This window comes from Agelaius tricolor, unplaced genomic scaffold (genome assembly GCF_023055355.1).
Source record: "Agelaius tricolor isolate 1412-34295 unplaced genomic scaffold, bAgeTri1.0.p SCAF_6, whole genome shotgun sequence".
NCBI lineage: Eukaryota > Metazoa > Chordata > Aves > Passeriformes > Icteridae > Agelaius > Agelaius tricolor.
In genome coordinates, this window is record NW_027269266.1 from 42,520,077 (window position 1) to 42,531,083 (window position 11,007).

Below are 11,007 nucleotides of genomic sequence, written 5' to 3' on the forward strand. Positions count from 1 at the left end.
GATGTTGTAGTCTGCTACTTGAGCAACTCTTCCCCAGAGTAACTCAGGGCTCAGGCATGGAAAAGGAGAGTCCAGGCCCAGTCACACTGATGTGGTTATACGAGGTTAAAACAGAAGGGAGAAAACTAAAGGAGCACTGTTGTTAGAAAGATGTGAAGATGAATTATCACCTGCAGAAGGCACTGGCAATAGTATTTGCACAGTCCAGAAATCTGTCCAGAAATGTATCCAGATGTTGATGATAGCAAGCATAGCAAAGTAAGTATCACTAATTTTCTTTTTTTCCTAGAGATTCCTTTCTCAAGCCTGTGTCTGAGAATAGGACAAGGAAAATGAGAAAGACCATGAAGATTCTTAAATCTCATCACTTTCTGTGGTTTCTTAAAAGCAAACAACAACAAGAAAATCCTAAACCCAACAACACTCACAAAAAAAAAAAGGGGCAAGTACCACAAGAATGTCTACTGCAGAACAAGGATGTGTAAGTTCAGTGCCAATTTCACGTCTTTTTACTGTCATTTCTGCAAAGGACAGGAACAGCCTTGGCTGCTCAAGCTCTCTTGCGTGGTGCCAGAGCACTGCCCCTGCAGGGAGGGGAAATTGGGTGCACAGAAGATGCTGCAGCTCCTTAGAAGCTTCCCCCCACAGCAGGCAATATAGAGCCTAGATATAATTCATCAAACAATCACTAGCCCGAAGAGCATATATTTCACTTTCAGCAGGAAAATGGAATTGTAAAATGTTTAAAATAAATCTTTGCTTTCTGTTCCCTTCAGGACCTCAAAAACAGCCTGGATGTTGCTTGGAGCACAAGCCTCAGGATGCTGTGAAGCAGCTTCAGACTGACAGAACCATAGAATCAGTTCAGTTGGAAAAGACCTCTGAGATCACGGAGTCAAGCCATATCCAAACACCACCCTGTCAACCAGACCCTGGCACTGAGTGTTTTGTCCAGTCTTCCCTTACACACCTCCCGGGAGGGGACGGTGACTCCACCACCTCCCTGGGCGGCCCATTCAAAAGTCCAATCATTCCTGTGAAGAAATTCCTCCTAATGTCCAATCTAAACCTCCCCCGGTGAAACTTGAGTCCTCTCGTCCCGTCGCTGGTTGCCAGGGACAAGATGCCGACCCCCACCTGGCTACACCCTCCTTCCAGGCAGCCATAGGGAGCGGTAAGGGGTCACCCCTGAGCCTCCTTTTCTCTGGGCTAAACACCCCCAGCTCCTCCAGCCGCTCCCCACAGAACTCACACTGCAGACCCTTCACCAGCTTTTTTCCCCTTCTCTGGATTCGCAAGCCCACAAATCCTACGAGCTTCGTTCAGAGCCAGCGTCGGGAAAGGGCAGGAGCAGCGGGCGCGGCCCGGGGATGCCGGGGAGGCGCCGCCGGAGCGCGGCCCTGCCCCCGCCGCCGCGGAGCCTCGCCCCCGAGGCGCCCCATTGGCTGCCGAGGCTATATATGGCCGTCAGGCGGGGGCGGGTTCTCTTTCGGCTCCGCGCCGTCCGGGCCTCCACACGGCGTTGTCAGCGTGAGTCGGGGCCGCCGGGCGGGGGGCGCGGGGGCGGCGGGGACGCGTTCCCCGCCCTGCGATAACACCGGGGGGCACTGTGCATCCCGCCGCACCGCCGGCGGCCGGCCGGGCCGGGCCGGGCCGGGCCGCGGGGAAGGCCGAGGCCTGCTGCTTGTAGCGCGGGAGGCGGCCCAAGATGGCGGCCGGGGCGGCTGGACCTCGTGGCGCGTCCCCGCCGGGCTGAGCCGCGTCCCTGTGCCCGCAGGTTCCCTGTCGTTGCTTCTAAAGGGAAACCCCACAATGTCCGGAGGCCTCGATGTCCTGCAGATGAAGGAGGAGGATGTCCTCAAATTCCTCGCTGCCGGGACCCACCTGGGAGGTACCAACCTGGACTTCCAGATGGAGCAATACATCTACAAAAGGAAGAGCGATGGTAAACAGGCGGGATGGGTGGCCCGGGTTGGGCAGCTGGGATCTTGTGGGTACTATTGGTAGAAGCAGAAAAGTCCTAGCGCGTGATCTCTTTAGCATGGTTTCTCCGTGACCTTTGCATACCAGTGTTAACTCAAAGAAGTAGAATAAAATGCTGATTTTGGAACAATTGTACTAGTTCTTGACTATCTTGATCTTAAATCTGGTAAATCAATCACACCTAGTTTCAGTAATTTTGCTAGTTCTTGACTATATTAATTATATGGTTTTAGTATCTCAGTAACGATTTCTCCTTGTTTGTATTGGTCTTCAATATAAATTGCCCTGTTTACAAGATAAAAATTCATATGAAGACTAGCTTTTTGATAGTAGATGCTACCTACTATCAAAACATGTGACAGTAAAACCATAAAGGGAGAATATTCTTGAGGATAGCTTTCCATTAGCTAGAATGAGACTAGAGTGTTGCCATTTCATAAAGGATATTGAGGTGCTGGAGCACTGTCATGGCTTGGACTCAATGTACAGAGAAGGGCAAGCAAAGCTTTTGAAAGGTTCAGAAAATGTAATGAGGAATGACTCTAGGAGCTGTGTTTGTTTAGTCTTGAGAAAAAGCAGCTCGGGGGGATCTCACTGTTCTCTACAGCTACCTGAAAGAAAGGGTCACCCTTTTCTGCTTGATAGCAGCCAGAGGACCCAAGAAAATGGGCTTGAGATAAAGGAGATTCAGATTAGATAATATAAAAAAAATCACTGCTTGGATGGTCAGACAGTGGAATAGGTTGCCCAGTTGTGTTTAAGAGGGACCTGAATACGATGCTGATTCTATGAATTTTGGAGTAACCACAGCCATGTGGCAGGTTTAATGGCAGAGGAGTGCTATCCTGTTTTAGGATCTTGTATTTGCTGGTTGTTCTAAAGCCTTTTGCTGCCAACAGGTATTTACATCATCAATCTGAAGAGGACCTGGGAAAAGCTGCTCCTGGCAGCTCGTGCCATTGTTGCCATTGAGAACCCAGCTGATGTGAGCGTCATTTCTTCCAGGAACACTGGACAGGTATGGACATCAGGAAACCTGCAGTCTTAGGAGCAGGACTCCCTTACCTCACATGTATCACTGCCTGCCAGTGACAGCTTGGTGATAATAGGCAATAACACCAATTTTAACTGTAGGAAGGCTTTCTGTAAACATGGTTTTTGTGTTGCACTTGGCAGCTTAAAATAGATGAGTTGAAACCCACTCCCCATTTCAGGGCGTTTGATAACTTGTTTTTCTTCCATATCCATTTTCTTGCTGGATTTCTGTCATATTAGTGGTCAGTCCCCTGGTGACCCCTTTCTCCCAGAAGGGGAGTGTCCAATTACACACTACTGTGTGTAATTGGCACTGATTTTTCTGGGGACAGTAAGCACCTGATATGGAAGTTGTCAAATTTTCTGTTATCGAGCAAGGTATAGTAACTAGTATATTTTTTAATTTTGACTCTAAATTTTTAGCACGAAAACATTCTGTTGTAGAAAGTGATAACCTTTAATTAAGTCACTGGAGTTTGTGAGGTTAGTTTGTTCAGGTAACTGCAGGTGGGGCCACAGATGTTTAGGGAGATTCAGGGGTGGATTTCTGAAGGAAAAGCTTGGTATCCCGTGGGTTTGATGTGCACACTATTAAAGCTTGATGCTGAGGTCAGTTTCTGGCCAATGAGCTCTCAAGTGTCGGAAGTGTGCGACAGCAAAGGATGGCAGGGTTTTCGCTAACGCCAGGAGAGGGGCTCCCTCTAGGACTGGAGTTTGATAGTAGGCCCTGCCACATTCCTGTCAAGTTGGAAGCTGTTGAAATTGAATGAGAACTGTCAACTGCAATCTCAAAGGACAAAGCTACAATTTGTGTGTATTTATTATTGAGTTTTTGTGTAGTTCCTTGAAGTTCCTGGATAATAAAAAGATGTAGAAATAATGAAAGAAAATCTGCTTTGCTTTTTTGGTAAGCTTTTTGTTTAATTCACCCTTCCATGATTGGATTTTGAGAGTTTGGAGTAGAGCTTGTTAATAACTTGAGGGGAAGAGAAGGCTTTTTTTAATTTTCTGACTTCAAGCTTTTAAACTCATGGTGTAGCTCTTTTCAATAACATTTTTATTTGTCTCTTTCTGAGGTGGTGAGCCCTGATTTCACAGGAATGGAAACAAATAGTTCAGTTAAATTTCATGCAAATTCACTGGCAGTGCCTGTATGACGTGGCTGAAATGCACTTTTCTGGCTTGGTTGCAATGCAGTTTTCCTGCTTCACCTTTGCTGTGTCCCTTTTGCAGCGTGCGGTCCTGAAGTTCGCTGCTGCCACTGGGGCTACTCCCATTGCCGGGCGTTTCACCCCTGGCACCTTCACAAACCAGATCCAAGCAGCTTTCCGTGAGCCGCGGCTCCTGGTGGTTACGGACCCGCGGGCTGATCACCAGCCGCTGACTGAGGCATCCTACGTCAACATCCCCACCATCGCCCTGTGCAACACTGACTCCCCGCTGCGCTACGTGGATATCGCGATTCCCTGCAATAACAAGGTAACCCTGCCCTGTGGCATTCCGGGCAGCTTCTACCAGAGCATGCTGCGTGCTTCCAAGATGGATGCTTTCTGCAAGGGAGGGTTGGCTCGCGTCTCACATGTATCTTGGGGGATGAGCTAATTAGTGTCTCTTGCAGGTGGGTGGGGAGGAGAAAACAAACTGCACACAGTTGGAGCTTGGAGCTGAGGCTGGTTTCTGGCCAAGGAACTCTCAAGTGTAGGACGTGTGCTATAGTAACCTGGCAGGATTTTTCGCTGACGCCATGAGGGTCTTTGTGACCCAATGAGTGGAGTTTGGTAGTCATTCTTGCCACAGATCATGAATATGAATGAAAGATAAGTGAACTGATGGAGAAACTGCTCTGAGACATTACCTTGCCAGAAATCTCCTGAAAGGTAAAGTCTAGGAAGATAGAGGCTATCTTAGATCTCTATCAAGGTGTCAGTCACCAAAACTAGTCTAAGCCATGTGTGAGTATGTGTGTAAGCTTTGTTTATTTTGTCAAGTTTTCAATTTCTTCATTCCTGAATATGTGAATATATGAATATCATCCCTGTCTTTTGGATGAGACTCACATGAGGGTGGTGAACAATGTGAAACTCCATAACAGGAGAGTTACTTCAGGCCGTGTTGTAATGGCATCATAATTTCTGCAGAGTCCTGAAAATGTCACTGAGAACTTGAAAAGTTGCCCTTTTTTCATGTTCAAGTACTTAAGTCTGGCATTGTCAAATCTGTTTCACCAAGCATGAGCCTTGGATGGGGTACAGATAAGTCTTTTGCTCTTTCTGCAAAGGTTTTGCTTTACAGCCAGCTCATACCTACTTTCTGCTGTTCCAGGGAGCCCACTCGGTGGGCCTGATGTGGTGGATGCTGGCTCGGGAGGTCCTGCGCATGCGTGGCACCATCTCCCGTGAGCACCCGTGGGAAGTCATGCCTGACTTGTACTTCTACAGGGATCCCGAGGAGGTAGGAATCCTCATGGCAGGGAGCGTGTCTCTGGAATGTTCTGCCTGTGCTCATATCCCATGGTCCCGTGTGTCTGCTGTCGAGGACAGGTTTTGCTAATGTAATGATGGCACTTCACACTCTGCCATGGTGGTTAATTGTATCCCACCCAGTTGGTGCCTGTTGCCTGATACTTGATAGCAAGGGTTGTGTTCTGGGATGTGTTGCTGGGAGACTCAGGCTGGGTTCTTCCATTGCAGATTGAGAAGGAGGAGCAGGCAGCTGCTGAGAAAGCAGTCACGAAGGAGGAATTCCAGACTGAATGGACGGCCCCAGCACCTGAATTCACTGCTCCTCCTCAGCCTGAGGTTGCAGATTGGTCTGAGGGAGTGCAGGTCCCATCTGTGCCCATCCAGCAGTTCCCCACAGGTCAGTTTGGGGGATGTCTGTGGGGAGGAGTGGAGGGTGTTGTGGTGGGTGGAAGGAGCTGGGGACCACTAAGTATTGTGTTTGTGATTGCAGAGGACTGGAGTGCCCAGCCTGCCACTGAGGACTGGTCAGCAGCTCCCACTGCCCAGGCTACTGAGTGGGTTGGCACTGCCACGGAATGGTCTTAACTTCAGCCCTGCTGTACTGTGAGAGAAATAAAGGCTGGTTTAGTATGCGCTGTGCTGGTGCTGCGTTTGTAAAGTTGCTGGCTGGTACACGTGGGTAGCATAGGGCAGGGTCCTCAGGCAGGAGTGGGCGTGCCTGTTACACCCAGTTAAATGGAGCTGGGGGCTGTGGGCTTTGTCCCTGCCTGCAGCAGCTTGCTGGGCTGTCCCTCCTGTCTTTCTCTGTGTGAGGCTGGTCTCACAGTCCTGCCTTCCCTGGCTCTGCCCCAGTGAGAAGGGAGCAGAGCAGTTTGCTTTCGGTTTTTCTTTTTTTATAGGAACCCATCTGGGTCCACCCAAATGGGCTGCTTTTGTTCTCTGCCCCTGGGATTTCACAAGTTTTCAGGGTGAGGATGGTTCTGGTGACCAGGTGTGGGTGGTGGCCTGACTGAACAGTGTGGTGAACAGAGCCCTTAAGTTGGGAGCTGCTCCTCTGATGGAGTCCCAGCTTTTGCATCAGTATTGCCAGTTTCTTCCTCAAAAATACTGCAGTAATCTTCAGGGAAAAAAACCACCATATTAATTCATCTGCTTTAGTTCTTGAGGATTATATTGCTGTGATTATTAGCAATAATGGGAGGTAGACCAAGAAAATGGGGTTTTGCTTGTTGGAGGGGAAGATTGTTCAGATTTGGCCCCGTTTTGGTGTGAGACTGATCTTTCTTCCTCTTGTCTTTACCTATTACATGCAAGGTGACTAAAAGTTTTGTTAATGATGAACAGGTGAGCACTTCACCATTTGTTCCTGTAAGAGAAAGAGGAGCTCTGATTGTTCACTGCATTCCTCAGAAGTGCTTGTGGCACATCCTCTGCTACTTCCCAGAATCCAGCAGGGGGAGGCTCCTTCCTGCCACCTGAGGTCTGTCACTTGTGTGTCCGGGGGTGTCAAGAGCCTGGTCTTTGGGGACTGTGTACCTGCTGTTTGACTCCCCAGATCTGAGATTGCCCCAAAAGATCTGTTGGCCTGGAGTTTTTTTTCTCTGCCACATTAAAAATTTCCAAACTTGGAGCACAGTCTTACCCCTTGGTACATTGAATCTCTGCTGTTACTGTTGCTGTTTCACCGTTGCCCCTTTTATCGGTTGTGTAACTTCTTTCCTGCAAATGCGTTCCTGTTAAGGAGTATGTAGAAGTCATCAGACAGCTCCTGTGTGGGTGATGGTGCTGTTTTAAATCAATTGGTTCTGGGTAATTGCTGCTAAAATATTCCTGCCATGTTACTGCAATGTGGTTGTTTTCATTTAAGTATTTCCTAAAGTATCACTTTAACTTTCATGAATCTCATTCTTGGAACCAAGGGGCTGGCAGTGGCAGGTGGATCTGCACAGCCTGGTCAGGAGACAGATCTCTGCATGTGGGTTCAGAATCACCTTGTTGGGGCAATGGGTAGAGTGGGAGGGCTCGTTTGCCTGCAGTACTGCAGAGGGGGTGAATAGCAGTTTTTAGGAAAGGAGGCAGCCTTGGCTGTGATAGCAGAGGACTCAGTGCAGGAAGGCTATGATCCTCAGTATGCCAGAAGAACAGGGTGGCACAGGAGTGGAGACAGCAGCAGAGATGTAGCAAAAGATCTTGCGTCTGCCAGAGCTTCCCTTGTGGTGAATACCTGGCAGGTGTAATCCACAGAGACAGTGTAGAGGAATGAGGAGGTAGGAGCAAATCCTTGAGACACTGGCTTGTTCATTATTGCTTTTTTTTTTTTTTTGGTAGGTGCAGTGTTGGTGTTGAATAAGAACACCAAAAAATTGTAACTGTTGCTCTGGACTGATCTGATTTGACCCAAAATGGCTTAGACAGCGGTCTCTCTTTAGTGGCAATTTCCATTGAGGGTCATGATAGCGTTTCCTTTCTCTGTGGCCTTCTCTTTGGATTTGATTTGGGTTTATGGAACTGGGTTGAATGGGGCTGGGTGAACTTCTTAGGATAGCCTTCTTCCAAAGTTGGTCTCAACAGGAGCTGGCTGGGGTTTCTGAGCATCATAGAACCCCTCTCGACAAATGAGCTGTTGAAGTCCTTGCCAATATGGTACTGTGTGATCCATGAGTGTCTCATACATACAGGCTTTCCAGTTCCCTCCCTAATTTATATGCCACTATTCACAGATGTTCCTTTTCCTCTCCAGTCACTCCTTTGCCTAAATAATCACCATATTTTTAGTATCCACGTATTGTCAGATTACACCAAGGTTTTTCTTTTGCAGGAAGCAAAAGGTTTTATGCACAGCTGAAGAGATTCATCTCTCTGCTTAAATCCAGGCTGCAGAAATGTTCCACTCTTTGCATCTGTCTATAGGATGTTTGATGCTGACTTAGGAGTATAGTATACTCATATTGTGAGCCTGTTTATTCAAATCTGTGCACTGTATATAAGTATGTAAAGGAAACTAAGATGTGTGTGATGAATTAACCTCACTACTCCCCTTAGGAGGCTTCTTCCCAACCCAGGACTCTTGAGCATGCTGCATGCAGTTGGAGTGGATCTTGTAACAATTTTTTTTTCTTGGATTACTAGCATCTTGATGCAGATAGACTCTACATGGAGTAAAGCACATGGTAAATCTGCAAATTGAATGCAGCACTCTCCAAATCTGTGTATCTTGTACCTTCTTAGGACAGATGAATCCTGGCATCTTGAATATATTTTCTCTCTGGCAGAGGGAGAAAAAAGAAAAGCATTCCAGATTTATTGCTGTAGGACCAAGGTGTTGCTGGAGCTTGTCCCCACTGCCCTGCAGCTTTCAAAGAGACACCAGCTGGCATTTCAGGCAGTTTTTTCTCTGTAGCTAGTGCTTGGCACTACCAGCTCCCAGCCCTTGCAGCCTAAAGCTTGTGAAAACCACAAAGCCTCAGAGTTGGTGAAAACCTGATCTGCATTGAGTCTGTATGACAGGTGAAGGTAGAACAGTGTTACAGTTGTGTGTAGCAGTGGGAATGAAGAACATCACTGATCATCAGCTCTGCAAAGAGGCAGACTGTGATAAACACCTTGGGCATGATGGGTACAATCTTATTATGTCACAACACCAATTTTCTCGATTTCTTGCTTTATGGGGCACTGATTTCTGAACCTGTTTTTGTTTAGTTTTTTTAATACTTGTGATTTTAAGAATACTCTGCCATTTTTCTGCTGTCCAACTTTGGAAGCATGTCATTTTCAGTTATACATTGTTCATTTATACACTCAGTAGTCACTGTTGAACTATATAATGAAGATACATTTTTGATATCTCAATAGCTGAAAAAACATGTCTTTTCTGGGCTGCTGCTTAAACCCTCAGTTCATCAAGTGTTTAATAAAGACTTGAGTTTACCTCGTATGTCTTCTCATGTGATGGAGTCCTAAATATCTGTCAGTGTTTGTTTCACTGGCTACAAGATTGCTTTTATTAGTTCTGTTCAAGCATGAATAAAATAAATTCTGAAGGGATGCAGGTTGCATACTTTAAAATTATGGCTCCCTAACTCTGCCTTGAAGGCCAGAGAAACCTGCTTTGGTAGAAAATCTTTCTCTTCATGCTAAATGCCAATGCACCACATGCAGAAGGGTTCCTGGGTTTGAGTCACACAGCTCACTCTTTGTTTTGGTACTGTCTTGCTGGTGACATTTGGGCAGGACAAAGGGTACCACACTGTGGAGGGATAGAATGTAAGAAAATAAAGGTAGTGCAGAAGGGAGTCTCACACCTGAGGAGTTGCAGCTGTACTAATCACCAAAGATTAGGAACAGGCCTGCCCTTAATAGGCCACAGCTGTGTCCAACAAGAGGAGTGCTACAAAAGAGTGGATTAGCTGGTTGAGGAGAGAGTTGGAGTTCATTGGCTGTGCTGTGAGAGACAAGGAGTCAGTGCTGCAAGGAGCTGCCCCTGAGAAATCACCGAGAAGGTACGGAACTTTTGCACTAAGGTGACAACACCACAGTGCACAGGGACAGCCTGTGCCCACTACCCTTGGTGTGGGGCTTGGGTTTTAGCAGCTCAGAAGGGGGGAACAGGGTCTATTGCATGGGCCAGAGCTGGATGCTGAGGACTGAAACAACATTGTGGCTGCTCAGTGGGACTGTGCACCCTCCCACCAGGTATGTGGGTCAGGGATAGGGGTTTTGCAGAGCAGGGAGCTCAGCATGGCAGGTGTGGCACAGCTCAAAACCGAGCTGCTCTGCCACGGGGCGCAGTTGTGCCAAAGAATGGCAAGCTTTTGCCATACGAGGGCGTGCTGGCACTGCTCCTCCCTGTGCTGCAGCTGGGAGTGTTAGGGTGCAGCCACACAGACAGGAAAGCTGCTGGGAAGCTCAGGCTCTTACCTGGAATGCTGAATTAGCATTGCCCAAGGAACTGGTTGCAAAGTGTTTGCCACCTTACTTCTTGAGAGCCCGGGGGCTGCTCAGAGTGAAGGAGGTGGTCTCAATGGTTTGCCTTTTGGGTCTGAACCGGGTCAGCATGACGCTACCAGCATTTTCCATCAGACACTGGCATGGTGACACAAGTGGCTTTCTGGGAGCAGGCTGACACCCCAGCATCGCTCCCACCTGGCAGGTGACAGGAGGATGGCGGTGGTGCCTTGCACAAGTGCAAAATACGAGTGCGGGGATCCTTCCTAGTGCCCGGTAGATGGGGCTGTGGATCCTGCTTTCCCCGCGTGGCAGGAGGGCTGGGCAGAGGGAAGGTACAAAGCTGCCCCTCACCTGGCTTTTTGGCCTCCCTGTACCAGAATGGTGCCGTCTCATTGGGACCATAAGATACCTAAAAAAACCCCAAACGACCGAAACCCTACTATTTTTCTCGAAGTGTCTCATTGTTAAACTTTTTGCCTCCATGCTGAGCTGCAAATCTTGATCTTGACTGTAATTTCCCTAAAGGAGCAAGTGTGGAATGCCGCTGGCTGTGAGTGCTCCAAGCTGAAGAAACTCCATG

The 11,007-nt window shown here is 47.9% G+C and overlaps 1 protein-coding gene and 2 non-coding genes across 3 annotated transcripts; all 3 read left to right on the forward strand.

Moving 5' to 3' along the window:
- Positions 1–1,414: 1,414 nt before the first annotated feature.
- On the forward strand, positions 1,415–6,110 carry RPSA (ribosomal protein SA). The gene is made up of 7 exons (XM_071429574.1): positions 1,415–1,530; positions 1,778–1,945; positions 2,883–3,001; positions 4,252–4,497; positions 5,341–5,469; positions 5,709–5,877; positions 5,971–6,110. The coding sequence occupies exons 1-7, from the start codon at positions 1,461–1,463 to the stop codon at positions 6,063–6,065; spliced, it is 996 nt and encodes a 331-aa protein (XP_071285675.1). The 5' UTR covers positions 1,415–1,460; the 3' UTR covers positions 6,066–6,110.
- Positions 3,599–3,756, forward strand: LOC139591413 (small nucleolar RNA SNORA62/SNORA6 family). Its single transcript, XR_011679639.1, has one exon. It is a non-coding gene; the product is annotated as a small nucleolar RNA SNORA62/SNORA6 family (small nucleolar RNA).
- LOC139591414 (small nucleolar RNA SNORA62/SNORA6 family) lies at positions 4,659–4,817 on the forward strand. The gene has a single exon (XR_011679640.1). It is a non-coding gene; the product is annotated as a small nucleolar RNA SNORA62/SNORA6 family (small nucleolar RNA).
- Positions 6,111–11,007: the final 4,897 nt, after the last annotated feature.

Bases quoted from the DNA above. Each gene is read 5' to 3' on its own strand.
- RPSA (XM_071429574.1), top strand. From the start codon at position 1,461: ATGGCCGTCAGGCGGGGGCGGGTTCTCTTTCGGCTCCGCGCCGTCCGG. The intron at 1,946-2,882 runs GTAAACAGGCGG...TGCTGCCAACAG, and splicing joins CTACAAAAGGAAGAGCGATG to GTATTTACATCATCAATCTG. The intron at 3,002-4,251 runs GTATGGACATCA...TCCCTTTTGCAG, and splicing joins CTTCCAGGAACACTGGACAG to CGTGCGGTCCTGAAGTTCGC.